Source organism: Chrysemys picta, chromosome 5, assembly GCF_011386835.1.
Source record: "Chrysemys picta bellii isolate R12L10 chromosome 5, ASM1138683v2, whole genome shotgun sequence".
Taxonomy (NCBI): Eukaryota; Metazoa; Chordata; order Testudines; family Emydidae; genus Chrysemys; species Chrysemys picta.
In genome coordinates this window covers 122,693,081-122,712,426 of record NC_088795.1, presented here as the reverse complement: position 1 = coordinate 122,712,426, position 19,346 = coordinate 122,693,081, and the positions used below count along the sequence as shown (strand labels likewise).

Sequence of the window (19,346 nt, the reverse complement as noted above, 5' to 3'; positions counted from 1 at the left end):
GTCTAGGGAGCAATGTAATGAAAGGCACAAAGACCAGTGTGAGAGGAGGAGGCCAAGGGAGCAACGAGGAGAAAAAGGGGGCAGAGCCCAGAGATCAAGGTGGTGAGTGATGGTAGATGAATAGGCAGGGCAGAGATCTGCAGAGCAGGACAAATGGTTCTTTGTGGAAAGAGGGAGAATCAGTGGAAGGACTTGAGGAGGGAGAGAAAAGTCATTTTGTCTGCTGTATGCTAGAGAGAGAGAGAGAAGAGGTGAGAGCCTGGGAGACTAGTAAACATGTTACAAGCCAGGTTACAAGAACCTTGGAGTTGGTGTTGACTGGGATTTCAGTAGTGGACTTGGTGAAGGCGGAGCAGATTTTAAGTGTTACAGAGGGGAGGGAGAAGTGGTGAGATTTGGGAAGAGCTTCAGTGTAAGGAGAGAAAAAAGGAGTTATAGATAACCCCAGATTTGTGTGCTTGAGTGACAGAGAAGCTAGCAGAGTTGTCAGGAGTGCTGGAGAAATGTGGGTGGTGAGAGGATTGAGGAGGAGAAGTTAGCATTTAAGTGCATGCATGTATTTCAGTTTCAGGATTTTCTGCTGATATGCAACAGCTCTGAGTTTGTGCATGCTGAATCCCTGCTGTCCAGTTACAAATATCCTGCAGCTATTCCCATTTGCTGCAGTTGTGCACTGTTGGGATTTTTCAAAAACACCCAAGTGACTTAGGCTCACATATCCCATTAATTTAGGGATTAATTTTGTCCATCAAGAGCAGGTATGTGGAATAAAAGTAACTTTTCTCACCATAGCCACACTTTAAATTATTCCCCATTTAGAAATAGTTATCAGACTGTGTAAACCATGTAAAAATGATGCATATATTAGTGATATCATTATACAGCATGAAATCAGAACAAACCGACTGAAAAAGAGTCCTAACATCTCAAACTGTCCCATTGTGTTAATCATTCCACATCCTAGAATTGTCTTGTTATCAGGGAACTTGGATTTGGTACATTGTTACAATATTATCAACTTAAATGTGGTAATAAAATCACTTCCGGAGCCAGCAAAAGATCTCACCATTAAGCTGCCACATATTAACTCTACAGGTAAAAAGAAGAAATTGGCTTTAAACGTAGGAAGCCTCATTTACTTGGATAAACATTAAAGTAATTTACAAAAATGAACTGGAGATCATATATTCATTGCAAAGTATTGTGTTATTCTTTACCCTCAACTTGTCAGTAACTGAGTGATAAGATTTCCATTTACACCTGGGAATAATGTGAAAAAGAATGTAGAACATTGCTGACCTTCCAGGCATTTATTTGACAGGGTTTCTGGGGAAGGAGTGGGATATATTCCTAGATAGAAGGGCATATGTGTTTATTTGAGGGGCTTTTCCATTTATTTTTACGTATTGGCTGGTGCAGGCACATTTTTATTTCCATTTGATTATTTAATGCTGATGGAATCATTTAGTTGTATATTAGTATTTAATGCTGCTGGGTAATTATCATTGTTATTAGGTCATTGTTATTAGGACACTCAGCATTTTGACTCGAGCTTACACAGAACTCTTCTTCAGGTCAGGTCCAGACCTGAAGAAGTTCGAAAGCTTGTCTCTCTGACAAACAGAAGTTGGTCCAATAAAAGATGTTATCTCAATTTCTGTCAGTTTCTGTTATTTTATAGCACTTTGTTTTGTTGCCTTTTTCATTGTCTCTTGATGATGTTGGCATAAAAGGAAGGTCACAGTTGAAAGTCACAGCTTATTTTTCTTTCACACAAAAGGAGTGTGGGCTGCAAAGAATGTAACGACCTCCATGTATCATTTTGCAAACTCGCATTGACTTCAGTAGGAGCAGAACCAGCCCTGAATATAGAATTGTAGGACTGAAAAGGACCTCAAAAGTCTCCTAGTCTAGTCCCCTGCACTCATGGCAGGACTAAGTATTATCTAGACCATCTCAGACAGGTGATTGTCTAATGTGCTCTTAAAAATCTCCAATGATGAAGATTCCACAAGCTCCCTAGGCAATTTATTCCACTGCTTAACTACCCTGACAGAAAGTTTTTCCTAATGTCCATCAGAAACCTCATTAAGCCCATTGCTTCTTGTACAATCCTCAGAGGTTGAAGAGCACAATTTTTCTCCCTCCTCCTTGTAACAATCTTTTATATATTTGAAAACTGTTATCTTGTCGCCCCTCAGTCTTCTCTTCTCCAGAGCAAACAAACCCAATTTTTTCAATCTTCCTTCATAGGTCATATTTTCTAGACCTTTAATCATTTGTGATGCTCTTCTCTGGACTTTCTCCAATTTGTCCACATCTTTCCTAAAATGTGGCATCCGGAACTGGACACAATACTCCAGTTGAGCCCTAATCAGCACAGAGTAGAGCGGAAGAATTACTTGTCATGTCTTGCTTACAATACTCCTGCTAATACATCCCAGAATGATGTTTGCTTTTTTTGCAACAATGTTACACTGTTGACTCATACTTAGTTTGGATTAAACTGTTCAGGAAATGTTGAATATTGCTGTATCGCAAAATTTAAAGGAGGAACCTAACTGCTATTAAAAGAGGAAATGGAGGTGTTTCTTCGAGACTATGGACCAGATTCAGGTCTCAGTTGCTCTGGTGCAAGGAGATCAGCATTGGGTGCCATTTCTGAAAATTGTAGCAGTCAGATATGGAAAAAAACTCTTGGGTCACACAGTCTATTCCTTCAAGAGCCAGGATTTTCCCCTACAATATATTTTCCAGTGTTTTGTGGAGTCTGGTTTTAAATGTCCATTAATTTAGAACCTTATGGACAGTGCTTTAAAGTTTCTTGTCTACAGGATATGGGGCACTGAGAATTGATGGTTTAATATAATTTCCTGCTACAACAACTGGTTGAATCCCAGTCAGTACCTCTCATCTGTGCCATTTAGATCCTTCCATACCCCTTTGGACTGAATCTGTATAGGTAGTGAATGTGCAGTGGGTAGGTGTTTGGTATAATGTATTTAAATAAGGCCAAATCCTGAAGCTGTTATTTAGTCCTTGCGTGAGGAAATTCCCATTGGAAGAAAGTGGTGCCTGTCATCTGCAGCTCCATGTGTTGGTGGTTCCTGAAAGAAGGTTTCTCAGTTCTTGGTGGCAACTACTTCCTCTAATGGGTCTCCCCTTCTTCTTTGAGTGATTGCTCATGTGTATTCCACAATAGGTGTGTGTGCTCGCCCCGTGCACCGGTGTCAGAAGTTTTTCCCCTAGCAGTACCCATAGGGGAGTGCCCCTAGCAACCCCTGGAGTGGCGCCTCCATGGTACAGTATAAGGGGCGCTGCGTGCTCCCCCCCACTCTCAGTTCTTCTTGCCGCCAGTGAAGTGCTCCGGAACTGCTCTGCTCTGCTCTACCTTTGCTGTAGCTTATCCCCAGAACTCTTGTTCGTTCAGTGTATGGTACCTGTAGTTGGTAGTTTGAGTAGTTTTAGTTTAGTTTAGTGCACCCAGGCCGGGGCATGCCCCGCGCCCTGGGTTTTAAGTCGTGTGACATTTGTAGGTGACCGATGCCATTGAGTGACCCACACGTGGACTGTTTATGCTGTTTGTATGAAACCCATCTCAGTGATCGCTGCAAGATTTGTAAGTCGTTTAAGCCTCAGACCAAGAAAAAGAGAGACATTAGGCCCCGGGCCATCTTCATGGAGTCGGCATTGACCTCGACTACAGCGCACCACTCCGAGTTGGCACTGGGCACCGCGGTGTCGGTGTGCAGCGACCCCCCCCCCGGCGCCATCTATCAGTCGGCACTGCTCCCCGTCCGCGGGGCATGCCAAGAAGGCTAAGAAGAGGCCTTCTCCACCGCAGCACCGGACCAAAACTGGGGGAGAGGCTAGACCCATGTTGAGCAGTTCTCAGTCCCCATCGGCCTCTAGGCCTCCGACTCAGGTCGAGCGGAGTAGCACAGCCCACTTGGAGCAGGCTTCCCTGGATGTCCGGATGCCCTCTACGCAAGAGGCTCTGCAAGTGGCCCGGGATATTATGTCCATGCCAGTACCTGGAGCACCGCCAATGTTGGCCCCGCGGTCCAGAGGCAAGCTGCCGCTGGGATCTCCACAGTCGACCCTGGCTCGGTACCGGTCACGGTCGAGGTAATATTCCCGACGCCGTTCGCTGCTCAGTGACTGTCCTGTGCGTAGTCCACGTTGGTCCCCGTCGACTCCCACAAGGTTGTCTGGCTGGGTTCCATCTGACAGAGACTCCAGACACCACTCCACCTCGAGGAGCGGACACTGATAGAACTGAGGCAGACAACGCCGAAGGTCCTCGTCTTAGAGGGGCTATCGTAGCCAGTTGTGACACAAACGTTGACACCATTCCCATTCGTTGTCTCATTCAATGACCCCGCCACGACATTGCTCCCGGAGCCCCGGCATCGATTGCCGGCATTTCGCCATCACGGATCCACCCGCCAGAGCTGATCGCGGAGCAGCTGCTACCGACGGTACCATTCCTCCATGTCAGGGTCGCAGTCTCATGGTCGGCACCGCTCCCTGCACCGTCACTCCTCCCGGTCCAGGGACAGCGGCAGGTTGTACGTCAGCCCGGCCTCCCTTCATAGTTGTCCATCGATGGGTCAGGCCAGTCAGGCCGAACAGCCTGCTCCGCCGGTGCCACAGCAGGTGCAGTTTGGTACCAGTGGCTGTCACAGTGGTACCAGTGGGCACCGTGGCCCCCAACGCAGCCTCCGGTGGGGGCTCGCTCTGTGGCTGGAGTCTCAGAATGGCCGTTGGCCTCCCTCTCCCGGCCTCCGAGGAAGGAGTCGGTGGGACGTGCATCTTCGGTGCCGTGCCCAGAGAGTGACCAGGTGGTGGATCCTCCGGTGCTGGTGGACACAGAAAGTACTGCACCTGCCGCCTCCTCCCTCCCCGAAGAGGCGATTACGGCCCCCCCTCCCGCCGTCCTGCAAGAGGCCTCTAAAGCCCATCAGGAGCTATTGAAAAGGGTGGCATCAGGCTCTCCTGGGCCCGAATGAGTTCAATTTATGGGGCTCTCTGCCCAAGTTTGAGGACTCCCTCCAGGAGTGCGACAGGAAGGAGTTCAAAGTGCTGGTGGAGGAGGGTACAGCGGTTGCCAGGGCAACCCTGCAGGTGGTGGCAGATGTAGCAGACATGGCCGCATGGTCCATGGCCTCTGCGGTGTCCATGAGAAGGGCGTCGTGGCTCCTGCTCTCTTGGCTGTCCAGTGAGGTGCAGAACTCCTTGCAGGACCTCCCGTTTGATGGCAAGGCTCTGTTTGCGGAACAGACGGACATAAAACTGCATGGCCTGAAAGACTCCCGCACTACGCGTTAGACTCTTGGCCTCTATGTTCTGGCTCCGGCTAGACCTAAGTTTAAGCCACAGCAGGCTCCCACCCAGGCCACCCACTCTAAATACGAGCCCCCTTATAAAAAGTCACGGACTATAAGAAACACCTGCAGAGGCAATCTCGGTCTATCCTCCAGCCTGGGTCCTCCAAGGGCAAACAGGCAGGGAAACGGCGGTTTTGATGGGATGCCCTGTGGCGACCTACCAATTCTCATCAGGGATCCAACCACAATAAAGCTTCCCTTCTCCAGCCAGTTGTGTGTTTTCCTCCCGGAGTGGTCGCAGCTGACCTCGGAACAATGAGTCCTCAACACCCTCTCCCAGGGCTACACCCTCCAGTTTACCTCCAGCCTGTCCAACCACCCTCCGCCCCCGTCCCTCCTGGGGGACCCCTCTCACAAGGCTCTGCTCGAGTAGGAGGTGGAGCGGCTCCTTGGCCTAGGAGCGGTGGAAGTGGTGCTAGTGGAGTTCAAATGCAAGGTGTACTACTCCCGCTATTTCCTTATCCCGAAGGCCAAAGGGGGTTCAGGCCCATCCTGGAGCTGCGAGGCCTGAACCAGTTCGTGGTAAAGCTCATGTTCCCCATGGTCTTCCTGGCCTCCATCATTCCCTCCCTGGATCCCGGGGACTGGTACACCGCCCTCGCTCTGTAGGATGTGTACTTCCACATCCATATATTCCAGGGGGACAGACGCTTCCCTCCGTTTCATGGTTGGGCAGGAACACTACCAATTTATGGCCCTCCCGTTTGGCCTGTCCACTGCCCCCAGGGTATTTACAAAGAGTATGTCTGTGGTGATGGCCTACCTCAGGCGCTGTGGGATCCAGATCTTCCCCTATCTGGACAACTGGCTGGTCAAGGACAGCTCCTGGTCGTGGGTGCGGGATCACGTGGCGCTCCTTCTGTCCACGTGTGCCACTTTGGGCCTGTTGGTAAACAACACCAAGTCCACATTAGTCCTGGTACAATGCATAGAGTTTATCGGGGCGGTCCTGGACGCCACGTCGGCCAGAGCCTCCCTCCCACCAGACAGGTTTGAGACCCTGAAAGGGCTCATCGACACAGTCACAAGGTTTCCAGTGACAACAGCTGGAGTGTGTCTCCAGCTCTTGGGTCACATGTCGGTGTGCGCATATGTGGTCCATCATGCCAGACTCAGGATGAGGCCCCTCCAGCTCTGGTTGGCTTCAGTGTTCTTCCAGGCCAGAGACAGGATGGACAAAGTCCTCACTGTGCCCGAACCGATGATCGCCTCCCTACGATGGTGATCCTCCCCACGGACTTTTCCAAGAGTGGGGAACTCCCCAGGTGGACCTGTTTGTGACTCTGCAGAACCGTCGCTGTCCCCGGTTCTGCTGGGGGGGGGGCGCTATCTCTGATATCTTCCACCTGTCCTGGTCAGGCCAGTTTCTCTATGCCTTCCCCCCGTTCCCGCTGATAGGCAAGGTCCTGGAAAAGATAAAGGCAGACAGGGCCCGGGTCCTCCTGATTGCCCCAGCGTGGCCCAGGCAGCATTGGTACGGGACCCTCACAAGCCTGGTGGTTGCCCCGCCATGGCCATTGCTGTCTGCCCGGACCTGCTCTCCCAGGACCAGGGCCGCCTCCTCCATCCCAACCTAGAGGCACTCCACCTCATGGCGTGGCTGCTCAATGGTTAGGCCAGGAGGAAAGGATGTGCTCGGAAGGGGTTCAGCACGTCCTCTTGGAAAGCAGGCGACCTCCATGCGCCAAGCCTACTTGGCAAAGTGGTCTTGGTTTTCCCGATGGGTGGATGAACGGGGCGTTTCCCTTGTGGCTGCCCCGATCCAGCTCATTTTGGACTACCTCCTTCACCTTAGAGCCCAGGGCCTGGGACCTCATCCATCAAGGTGCACTTGCCAGCCTTATCGGCCTTCCACCCGCCGGTGCAAGGGTACATGGTATTCTTCCATGCTATGACTGGCCGATTCCTTAAGGGATTGGATCATCTCTTCCTGTACGTTAGGCCCCCAGTCCCACAGTGGGACCGGAACTTGGTGCTGGCCTGACTGATGGGCCCCCTGTTTGAGCCGCTAGCTACGTGCTCCTGGTCGCACCTCTTGTGGAAGGTGGCCTTCCTGGTGGTGATCACGTCGGCTAGGTGGGTCTCGGAACTCAGGGCCCTGACCTCCGAGCCCCTGTACATGGTGTTCCATAAGGATAAGGTCCAGCTCCGCCCACATCCTTCCTTCCTCCCAAAGGTGGTCTCCGCCTACCACATGGGTCAGGTCCTCTGCCCCAAGCCCCATGCGTCCAGTGAGGAGCGCCGCCTCCACACGCTGGATGTGAGACATACTCTGGCCTTGTACCTGGAGTGGACTAAGCCATTCAGGAAGTCCTCACAGCTGTTCATCGCCTCGGCCGAACGCATGAGGGGTCAGCCGATCTCCACTCATCGGCTCTCCAACTGGATCACCTCGTGCATCCGTACCTGTTATGACCTGGCGGGGATCCCTCCACCATCAATTGTGAGGGCACTCTTGACTAGGGTGCAAGCCTCGTCGGCTGCCTTTTTAGCCCATGTCCCCATTCAGGACATTTGTAGGGCCGCCACATGGTCTTCAGTTCACACATTCACCTCGCGTTATGCGATCGTCTCCCAGACCAGGGAGGACGCCGGGTTCAGCAGGGCTGTGCTCCGTCCCGAGAGTTTGTGAACTCCTACCCACCTCCAACAGATATAGCTTGGAATCACTTATTGTGGAATGCACATGAGCAATCACTCGAAGAAGAAAAGACAGTTACCTTTTCTGTAACTGGTGTTCTTCAAGATGTGTTATTCATGTCTATTCCACATCCCACCTCCTTCCCCTCTGTCGGAGTTGTCTGGCAAGAAGGAACTGAGGGTGGGGGGAGCTCGCAGCACCCCTTATACTGCGCCAGGCAGGTGCCACTCCAGGGGTCATGGGGGGCGCTCCCCCCCCTTCGGGTCCTGCTAGGGGAAAAACTTCCGGCACCGGTGTACATGGTGAGCACGCACACCTATTGTGGAATAGACATGAGCAACACATCTCAAAGAAATACCAGTTACAGAAAAGGTAGCTGTCTTTTCTCTATGCTGTCAGCAGCTCTGGCTCCCAGATGTGACAATTCCCGGTGGTGACGCAGTAGTGGCTTCTTCTTTTTCCTTGTATTATAAAGCATTGCGTTTCAGCAGAAAGTTTAAAGTTGCCACTCAACCAGCAGGATACTGTCCAGTGCCTCTCTGCTTGTCAGTTCCTGCTCTTAGGGAAAGGAGCCAGTAGCAGAGACTGGGTCAGAGAACACAGACAGACTAGATTAAGGCATCGTCAACAGTACTTTGTGTCATTTCTTGTTTTAGGTAAATAAATAAGTTATCCTAGATCCTGCCTCCAGGGCCGGCTCCAGGCACCAGCCCACCAAGCTTGTGCTTGGGGCGGCACCTGGAGGGGGGCGGCACGGCGCTCCGGCCCCCGGGGAGAGCGGGGCCACGGCCGGGCTCGCCGCCCTCCCCCCGGCGCTCTGGCCGCCCTCCCCCCCGGCGCCCTCCCCCCGGCCGCCGGTGGGAGAGCGGCGAGCCCTGGCTGGGGCTCGCCGCCCTCTCGCCGCCCTGCCCCCTGCGCTCTGGCCGCCGGGGGGAGAGCGGAGCCCCCGCCGGGGCTCACCGCCCTCCTCCCAGGGCTCCGGCCTCCCTCCCCCCAGCCGCCGTGGGGAGAGCGGAGCCCCCGCCGGAGCTCACCGCCCTCCTCCCAGGGCTCTGGCCGCCCTCCCCCCGGCCGCTGTGGGGAGAGCGGAGCCCCCGCTGGGGCTCGCCGCCCTCCTCCCAGGGCTCTGGCCGCCCTCCCCCCGGGGCTCCGTCCGCCCTCCTCCCCACCCCCCCCGGGGGGGGGGGGCGGCCGGCGGTTTTTTTGCCTGGGGCGGCAAAAAAGCCAGAGCCGGCCCTGCCTGCCTCGGTCTTCACTGAAATACTGAAGTCCTGGCCCTAGTGGTGGCTGGTCCTGGATCTGACAAGGGGGGGAGGAGGCTGCTTTCTTTATTGAACCATGACCCCTAGTAGTAACTTCCCTCCCAGCTTTCAGGTGTACTTGCTGGAACAGCAAACCAAGTGACTGAATTAGCAATATCAGTTGGCTGTCTGGCTCTTTCTTGACCACATGGAAAGGCCAATTGGGATCACTGGTAGTCCACAAACCATAGTATGGGACCTGCCATTCTGGAGCCCAGTTAACTAGAGAATGGATGGTGTTAGAGGTAAGGCATGAGACTGATAGCTGGGAGTTGTGCCTTCCATCCCTGCTCTGCCACAGAATTCCTTTGTGACCTTGGTGAATCATTTAACGTCTCTGTATCTCATACTTCCCATCTGTAAAATGAGGGATAATTATACATACCTACATCACAGGTTCTGTGGGGATTAATTAATTTCAGATCCCCTAAGATAACAGATGCTATGTAAGTGCCAAGTATAATTATTATTTATTGCTGAATCTGGAGTGAATTAAAAATTCACCCAGCCTTTGTTGTTCACTTTTAAGGCGTTGCCTACACTAGGAAGGTTTTGCCTGTATAATTATACCAGTATAACTATACTGGCAAAATCCAGTAGTGTGGACACAGTTATAGCAGTATGAAAGGACTTTCACTGGTATAGTTTATGCCAATTCCCCCACTTATAAGCACAGTTATACTGATATAACTGTGTTCACACTAGGGCTATGTCTACACTGGCACTTTCGTTGTTAGAACTTTTGTCGCTTGGGGTGTGAAAAAACAGCCCCCTGAACGACAAAAGTTTTAACAATGAAAAGCACCAGTGTGGACAGCGCTTCATTGGCAGGAGCTACGTTGATAAAAATTAAACCCTTAACTGACTTAGCTATGCCGATAAAACTTGTAAGTGTAGACCATACCTTCCTATAGAATGGGTTTATTGTACCTAGTTTCTGTTTCATCAGAGTAATGTGTATTTTCTTTCTCTTTTATTTTTTCCTAACTCACTGCTCCAGCATTCTTATAAGTAACTGCTGGGCAGGTAACCATCTGTTAATGAGTAATTCTTGTGTTTGTCTGATATTGGCATTGATCTGTTCCATGTTTTGCCACATAACATAGTTTCCTGAGTGGCTTGTTTGGAGCTCTTCATAATTACTGTATCATGTTTATAATTACGTATCAAAGGAAAAGAGAGAAGAAGTGCTTCCGTTGCAAATAGCTTTCTGAGTACAAGTAACATCAAGCTGGAGCCTGTGGATGTGCTGAGTACATTTCATGCCCACTGAGTTCAGGGCAAGTGGAGGGCACTTATCTCCACACAGGGCCCTTTGAAAGCTTTTCAGTCCCTGTGGTTTTAGTAAAATAGCTGCATTCACATCAGCCCACAAAGAAGTTAATGATTAACATTGATAAGAGCTCTGATTACTTAACAAGTTAAAATACTCTAAAGTCAAGTGAACCACTGGGAGATTTTGGTATATCCAAATCTCTTGCGAAAGCCTGTAGCTGATTTATCCTCCAGCTTCAGACCCCTAGGCAGCAGAACAGCCCAGCCTGCGGCTGTATGCAGGGCTTTTTGGAAAGGAAAATGAAGATGAAAGCCTGCAGTCCTTTCATTGTTGTCATCCTGGCTTTGACTTTCAGCAGTGACTGTACAGGGACGGTAAGTGTGATTTTCTTGTGATTTGGAATGGCTCGTCAGTGCACCAAAGGCTGGACATGAAACGACAGGCACCAGATACTTATACTTGGGTTGAATGGTTAGAGCCGGACAGCTGGCTGAATTACACAAAGCAAGTTAGCTGACAAAATCTTTCTTCATGGATAATTTATCTGATAACTTTGTGGAAAATCAGGTATCATGTCATGCTAATAATACTACAATGGCTATGCATATAGGAGTCCTTTCACCTACCAGTAGGGTGGAAAACAGCAACCAGCATGTAATACACTGCCAAGTTATCAAGGGAGGAGCACACATACAAGAAATGCCGGGGATCTGTAATGCCCTTGCCAAGCAGACAGGAGCACGTTATAGGGTTTCATCTATAAGACCCACCCCGTACATCAAACTTCATGGATCTTTACCTCTAGATTGCCCTGTTGGAGTCTGAACCTGTGCATCTACTGGAATGTGGGTATGTCACACTTGGTGCTCAGGCTACTAAACTTTCTCCTGGCTCAGATCCTGATACAGCAAAGCACTTATGCATGTGCTGAACTTTCAGTGCTTCTATGCTTAAAATTAAGCAGCACATACATAAATGCTCTGGATCTGGGCTCAAACTAGTAGTGGCTAGGAGCGGGGCCATTAGGGATTAATGATAACACTAATATTTGTGTCTATATATTTTTAAAGAATTGACTCAGAGCCATCTAACTGCACATAGCTAGCCTAGGTAACCACCTGTTCTTACCTCTGTTGCTGGTGTCCTCCCCCACACCTTTCAACAGTGTATTACATGTTCTAGTTGCATCTTGTCTTGGACTGTAAGCATTCTAGGCCAGGGAATGTCTCTCTCTATGTGTTTCTACAGTGCCTAACACAAAGGGCCTCAATCCTGCTTGGGCCACTGGGTGTTGGATCAGGCCTTAGGTTGGGAGGTGATGGAGCTGTTGTAGGCTCCAGACTGTGGAACTTGTTTCTTCCTTGCATCCATCTAAGCTTTTCCCTGTAGTAATAAACATCTCAAGCTGCTTTTTTAGAAGAATCATGCTTGGCTCCTTATTTATTAACTTCCCTCTAGTTCTCCCCCTTCCTTATGTGCCAGTTCCCTTGATTGTTTTTCTGATATTGAATTTATATTATATGGATATTGTATTTTAATCACGGCTTTATGGTTATTTGTTGTCCTGAGTGCCTTTGGTGGCGGTGGCACTTTATATGTCCTACTATTATTTCTTATTTCTTGTGGCTGATTAGAATTAACATATTTAGTTTTATTGGTGTTCATTTCCTGATCAGTGAGCCCAAATAGAGATTGCTTATAACTCGGCCCATGGGAACACTGCTAAATGATGTGAAAGGTCAAAAGGTTGGGGCATTATTCGTAGTTGTGAACTAGCTTTGAAAGACATGCTCCCCGCCAAAAGAAATAGGAACATATGTCCCTAGATAACAGAGAGATATAATGAAGCTTGTCTTCTGCATTCTTGTACCATGTTTGGCTTTTCCTGGATAAGCCACGACCTTTCATCAGCTAATGTTTGTTTATCCCCTTTCACAAGACTGCACCCTCGCCAAAACCACACACAAATAATAGGATTCTTGTAGAAGTGCTACATAACAAATGTTTTGGGACTCCTCTGAATGTATGTTTCGTCCTTACAGAATGTTTTATGTAATGGATTTATGTATTTTCAATCTGCATTATTTTTATTTGTAGAACCGTGGGTTTACACAAAGAAGAGGCCCAGTACATGAAATCTTTCACCACAGAGGTACCAAATCAATTCTAATAGGCATCAGTAATAACAAACTGTTTCCCTGTATCTATGCTATGCAACCCTATACCAAGCCTGTTTTTTGTTTCAACGTGAACTCTTAAAGACAGTGGCGGAGGAACAGAAAGAAAAGAACAGTGCATATTTAATTATTTATACACAGTGGAGCAGCTCTAACAGGAAATACTGAGAGACACCTGCCTCAGAATATCCTATAGTGCAGTGGCTAGGGCACCCTCCTGGGTGGGGAAAAGCCAAGTTCAAATCCCTTCTCCACATCAGGCAGAGCAGAGAATTGACCTAGGTCTCCCACATCATGACCGAGTGCTCTAGCCACTAGCTAAAAGATATAAAGGTGCTGGGGAGACAGCACCACCTCTTCCTCTGGTGGTGTTATGTGCTGGACCCAATCTGGTAGGCAGATTCTGAGAACACCTACCAGATCAGGCGCCACAGGTAAGATAGGCAGAACGTCTAGTCTGAGGATCATGCTGGGGCTTAAGTGTGAGCTACATGCAGGCATCTAGACTGAAGTGGCTGTGCACCTGCCCAGTGGCAGATTTGTAAGCACCTAAGGGACTTTACCTGTGGAAATTCAGGCCCCTAAGACTTTAGGTACCTACAGTGTTAGGTGGCAATTGAGGGGGAGGGTTTGCATATCTAAATTTTGAATTTTAGCACCTAAAGTGACAGCGAGGTGTCCAAATCCCTTTGTGGATCTTGCCTAGGAGTTGGTGGAAGCTCTCTAAAAATGAAGGGGCCACAGGTGCCCGAACCATGGCCCCACCCTCACACCATCCTCTCCCTCAAGGCTTTGCCCCCATGCTGCCCCTTCTTCCTGAGCCCTCGCACCACTGCTTCCCCTCAAGGCCCTGGCCCCATGCCGCCTCTTTCCCCCAAGACCCCTCCCTCTGCTCACTCCTCTTCGCCCCTCTCCCCCATTACTTGCCCTTATGGCCAGTAAAAAGTAGGAGGGCCTTATCTAGCCTTACCTGCCTGATAGGGATCTCATCATCCCTCTTAGGCAACTGTACTACTGAGGTGGTGGGCGTAGACTCATTGCTTCTAGAAATCCATCTCAGTCCATTTTTCTTCACTTGTAATGAGCCTATTTATTCCAAAAGTGATGATCTGATCATTCCAATCAATGTTTGTCCCCACATTAAGTATCTTCTTCCACCCTTTACAGCCCTCCTACCCCTTTGGCCATTTTTGTCTATTTGATTGTTTTACAGGCTGACACTTTACTTTAAATGGATGTTATAATGTGGTATAGAGGCCCAATGAGTACTATAGTAACTCCTCGCTTAACGTTGTAGTTATGTTCCTGAAAAATGTGACTTTAAGCGAAACGATGTTAAGCTAATCCAATTTTCCCATAAGAATTAATGTAAATGGGGGGGTTGTTAGGTTCCAGGGAAATTTTTTTCACCAGACAAAAAACTATATATTATATAGCTATACACATAGTATACATTTTAAACAAACAATGTAATACTGTTCACAGCTATGATGATTGTGAAGCTTGGTTGAGGTGGTGAAGTCAGAGGGTGGAAGAGGGAGGGATATTTCCCAGGGAATGCCTTGCTGCTAAATGATGAACTAGCACTCGGCTGAGCCCTCAAGGGTTAACACGTTGTTAATGTAGCCTCTCACACAAGGCAGCACGAAAACGAGGGAGGGGAGACAGCATAGCAGACAGAGACAGACACACACCTTGTGTGTGTGTGTGGGGGAGAGAGAGAGAGAGATGCACATTTGCCCCTTTAAATAAGCTGACCCACTCTTAAGTGCATTGTCTTTTTAAGTGGATCAGGAAGTTGAGACAGCAGCTGCTGCCCCAAGCTCTCTATGTCTCTCTCCGTCTGTGTCCCCTCCCTGCAGGGGTAAGCGGGGTGCAGGAGCAGGGGGGAAGGGGACACCCTGACATTAGCCCCCCCTTCCTCCCCTGCACAGCAAGCAGGAGTCTCTGGGAGCAGCTCCAAGGCAGAGGGCAGGAGCAGCACATGGCAGTGGGGGGAAGGACAGCTGAACTGCCTGGCAATTGATAGCCTGCAATTGATAGCCTGCTGTGCGGCTGCAGCACAGGGAACTTAGGGGAGCAGGGAGCTGATGGGGGAGCTGATAGGGGGGCTGCTGGTCCACCCTGGTTACAAGCCCCCATCAGCTAGTTGCACCGGGTTGCTCTTCCTGCAAGCAGTGGACAAAGCAGGCAGCTGCTAAACGACGTTAGAAGGGAGCATTGCACAACTTTAAACGAGCATATTCCCTAATTGATCAGCAACGTAACAATGAGACAATGTTAACCGGGACGACTTTATGTGAGGCGTTACTGTATTTCAGATATCACAATAATATGAATGTATTATTATTAATTATTATTATGTCTGGCTGTACCAGGAATTGCCATATATTCATGAGCTGAAATTATCTGAAATTTTTATTCTACCACTGACTGCTTAAATTATGTTGCTTTAGCTGTAGTGCCTGCAGATCCAGTGTACTCCAAGTAAGATTTCCTTTTCCTCTTACTATACCAGAGTTCACAAGAAACAGGATCCACCATCCTATTGAGATACCTGAAGATTCCTTTCCTTTAAATTAGCATTACTTTTGTGTAAGCAAAGAGCTGTATGTCAGTGTGTGACTGCATGGAACGTTTTACTCTTGTATTTCAGTGTTTACAGAGGATGAACAGCTATGTACATTTCCCTTTCGGTATGGTGGAAGGATGTACCACGCATGTATATCAAATCTATTTTCTCAAAAGAAATGGTAAGTCAGCTTTGCAAAGAAATATTCAGTGCTTTATTTTAAATTAAAATGAGTAGGTATCTGATCATTAGTCTTGTTTTTACCATAAATCTTTATGGGCCCAATCCAATACCCATTGAAGTCAAAAGAAAGACTCCCACCGATGTCAGTGAGCATTGGCTCAGACCCTGTATACAGAAAGAGATGGGGCAATGCCAGTGTCTTAAGGCACAAAGAATGCACAAAAGTAGTGTAGAAGAATTATGCGTCATTGCACAAAAGGAATGCAGAAGAATTATTCATCATGGGTCATACATATTCTTTCCTTGATTCATATATGGGAATTCCAGTTCAGATCATTGGCAATTCCTTGTGCAGTATAAGTGGAGAATATGACCTCTCTACTATTAACTCTCTGGACTGAATAAAAGATGGAATATAAACATATGTAATCAATGCGCTAGGACTGACCTCCCTGCTGAAGAAGCAATCAAGTTTTGTGAGGGTAATAACTCAAAAGTTTACTACAGGAAAGCCAATCAAGTTTTTAGATGAAATCCTTTTTCCTGCCTGTACTTAAACTCTAGTGAGACTGGCACCAATCTCATATGGACGGTGCAGTTGTAGGTGGACTACAGCTAGCCATCAGAATATTTATTTTTATTATTCCAGATTCACTTATTTTTTTAAAAATTCAAAAACTTTTTCAAAGAGTCATGGTCCAATTCTATCCTTCCCTGAATGTGGGAATTGTTATAAATATTCACTATTATTTGTGTTACAGTAGTGTCTGGAGGGCTCCAGTCAGATAGGGACCCCATTGTGTTAGGCACTGTATAAACACAGAGAAACAGACAACCTCAAGCTTTGTCTACACTAGCACTTAGGTCAGCAACAGACAGAAGTTTCACTGGCAAAAGCACCAGTGTTGACAGCGCTATGTCAGTGAGAAAGTGTCTCTGGGTGTGTCACGGAGTATTGGGGGACTCAGGGCCCTGCACCCCCGGCTTCCTGCGATTCACCATGACTCTCAGCCAGCCAGTAAAGCAGAAGGTTTATTTGGATGACAGGAATACAGTCCAAGACAGGTCTTGCAGGCACAGACAACAGGGCCCCCCTCAGTTAGGTCCAGCTTGGGGTCCCAGGGCATGCCAGCCCACCCCCCTTGGGGGGGTCAGAGCCATCTCTGCCTCCCAGCCATCTCTCCAGCCTCCTTCCAGCCTGCTTCCAGCACTCTCCCTTCAGCGACCCCTCCCACAGCCTTTGTTCAGTTTCCCGGGCCCCGGAGTCATCTGACCTCCAACCCCCTCCTGGGTTCTCATGTTACAAGCTCAGGTATGTTCCCTTGGGCCGGCTCCCATCCCCCGATGCAGACCATCCTAGTCACACTCCCCTGTCAGCATTCACACACCCCAGCAAGAACAGTCCCAGTTCGTCACATCTCTCCCCCCTTCGAGACCGAACTGAGCAGGGTCACTTTAGCCAGTGACCCGGGGAAGTTCGAACCTACCCCCGTTCCCATGGATGCCCCCGCATCCCTCCAGTTCCTTGGTGAGAATTACACCAGGCCCCTCCAGTTTCACGCCCCCCCTTAGGTTGGGGGTGCTTGATGGCACTCGCAGTTCGCATGTGGGAAGGTTTATGCGGCCTGTGCCCTTTTCCCACCCCCATACCTCTGGGGTTCCAACTGGGCTGTGGTCTTCTCCCAGCGCTCCAGTCTGGGGGTCTGTGCTTTGGGCTCTCTTGGTTTAGAGCCGCCCTTTTAACCTTGGCCACCCTCTGGAAAGGATCCTTTATGCTGGGCAAGGGTCCTAAAGCTGTTTTCCCCTTGTCCCAGGCCTTCCTCCCCCTCTGACAGGGGTCACAGGATCCGCAGTACTGTCGGACAGTAACAAAGACCCCAGGCCAGTAAAAGCTCCGTAGCAGCCTCTGCTGGGTACGCCAGGTTCCCTGGTGCCCTGAGAGGGGAATGTCATGGGCCCGGCACAGCAGCTGGCGGCGATACTTCTGGGGTACCACCAGCTGCCTCCTGATCCCCCCTGACTCCATTTTCCCTGGGGGAGCCCATTCTCGGTACAGGAACCCCTTCTCCCACAGGAACCTTTTCCGGCCACCTCGTCCCATGGTCTGTACCGCATTGAGGTCGGCCAGGTCCCTTATCTTCCGCAAGGAGGGGTCTCTCTGTAACTCGGCCTGGAACTCAGCAGCTGGGACAGGGATGGCCACCTGCTCTTTCTCGCCCGCTGGGTCCGAAGCTGCAGCCTCCCTGAGCCGCGTCCCTGGGCGTTCCCTCCCCACCAGGTTAGGGTCCTGCGCCTCAGGCAAGGCACCCCCCCCAAGGCCAGGGCGCAGGGCCCCTCGCCGGCTCTGACTGCGGGTCACAACCAGTGCCTTTTGGGGGTTGCTTGGCCAGTTCTCCAGGTCCCCCCCCATCAATACCTCAGTGGGCAGATACGGGTGTACCCCCACATCCTTGGGGCCCTCCTTGGCCCCCCACTTCAGGTGTACCCTTGCCACGGGCACTTTGACTGGTGTTCCGCCCACCCCCGTCAGGGTCAGGTAGGAGTTGGGCACCACCTGATCTGGGGCCACCACCTCGGGCCGGGCCAGCGTCACCTCTGCGCCCGTATCCCAGTATCCATTGACCTTCCTCCCATCCACCTCCAGGGGAACAAGGTACTCTCTCCGGAGGGACAGTCCCGCGCCCACCGTATAAACCAAAAACCCTGAGTCTGGGGCATCCAGCCCCCTAGAGGAGCTGGCCTGGGGCCCTTCTCTCTCTTGAGCAGTTGATAAGCTGCCAGCCCCTCTTGCGTGAGAAGCCTGCCCCTCGTTCGTCTGGGCCTCTACCAAGTTAACCCGGTGCGGGTTCGGTCTGCTCAGTCTGTCCTTGAGCTTGGGGCACTGGGCCCGAACGTGGCCTCTTCGGCCGCAGTAATAGCAGCTCATGTCCCGTGGGTCCCCTCGAGCCGGTCGGTTGTCCCTGACGCTGGGCATTCCCCGTGGGAGGGGATTCCCCATATTCCCTCTTTGGGAGGTCCCAGGGTGACTCTCTCTCTGCATCACGGCGGGCCTGTTCCTTTGGGGCTCCTCCCTGCCACCCCCTGACCGGCTCTTTACAAACTCATCAGCCAGCTGCCCGGCGTGTCGCGGGTTCTCTGGCTTTCTGTCCACCAACCACAGCCTCAGGTCGGATGGGCACCGCTCATACAGTTGCTCCAGTACCAGCAGTTTAATCAGGTCCTCCTTCGTCTGGGCCCCACCAGCCCACTTGCTGGCGTATCTTTCCATGCGGACGGCTAGTTGCAGATATGAGATCTCAGGGGTTTTATCTTGACTCCGGAACCTTCCCCGGTACATCTCAGGAGTCAGCCCAAACTCACGTAGCAGGGCCTTTTTGAATAGTTCGTAGTCCCCTTTCTCTGCCTCTCCCAGTTGGCGGTACAATGCCACGGATTTGGGGTCCAGTAAGGGGGTAAGGACCCGGAGTCTGTCCGCGGGATCCACCCGGTGCAGCTCGCAGGCCGTCTCAAAGGCCTCCAGGAAGTCATCCATGTCCTCCCCCTCCTTGTATGGGGCCATGATGCACTTATCAAAGCCCCGTGCAGTCCTGGGTCCCCCCTCACTCACCGCAGCCGGGGGTTCGCTGCCCTTCAATCTCGCCAGTTCCAGGTCATGCTGACGCTGTCTCTCATTCTCCTGTCTCTGTCTCTCTTTCTCCTCCTGTTCACGCTGATGCTGTCTCTCATTCTCCTCCCGTTCATGCTGTCTCTGTCTCTCTTCACGCTGATGCTGTCTCTCTTTCTCCTCCCGTTCACGCTGATGCTGT

At 50.4% G+C, this 19,346-nt stretch overlaps 1 protein-coding gene across 1 annotated transcript in view; it reads left to right on the top strand.

Annotated features, from left to right (window-relative positions):
* The first annotated feature begins 10,778 nt into the window (after nucleotides 1-10,778).
* The window catches only part of HGFAC (HGF activator), a 77,514-nt gene continuing 68,946 nt past the window's right edge, over nucleotides 10,779-19,346 (top strand). Inside the window, exons 1-3 of the mRNA XM_065597114.1 lie at nucleotides 10,779-10,982; nucleotides 12,706-12,760; nucleotides 15,442-15,538. Coding sequence (XP_065453186.1) covers nucleotides 10,884-10,982; nucleotides 12,706-12,760; nucleotides 15,442-15,538 — 251 coding nt within the window. The 5' untranslated portion in view covers nucleotides 10,779-10,883. The remainder of the gene's footprint in view (nucleotides 10,983-12,705; nucleotides 12,761-15,441; nucleotides 15,539-19,346) is intronic.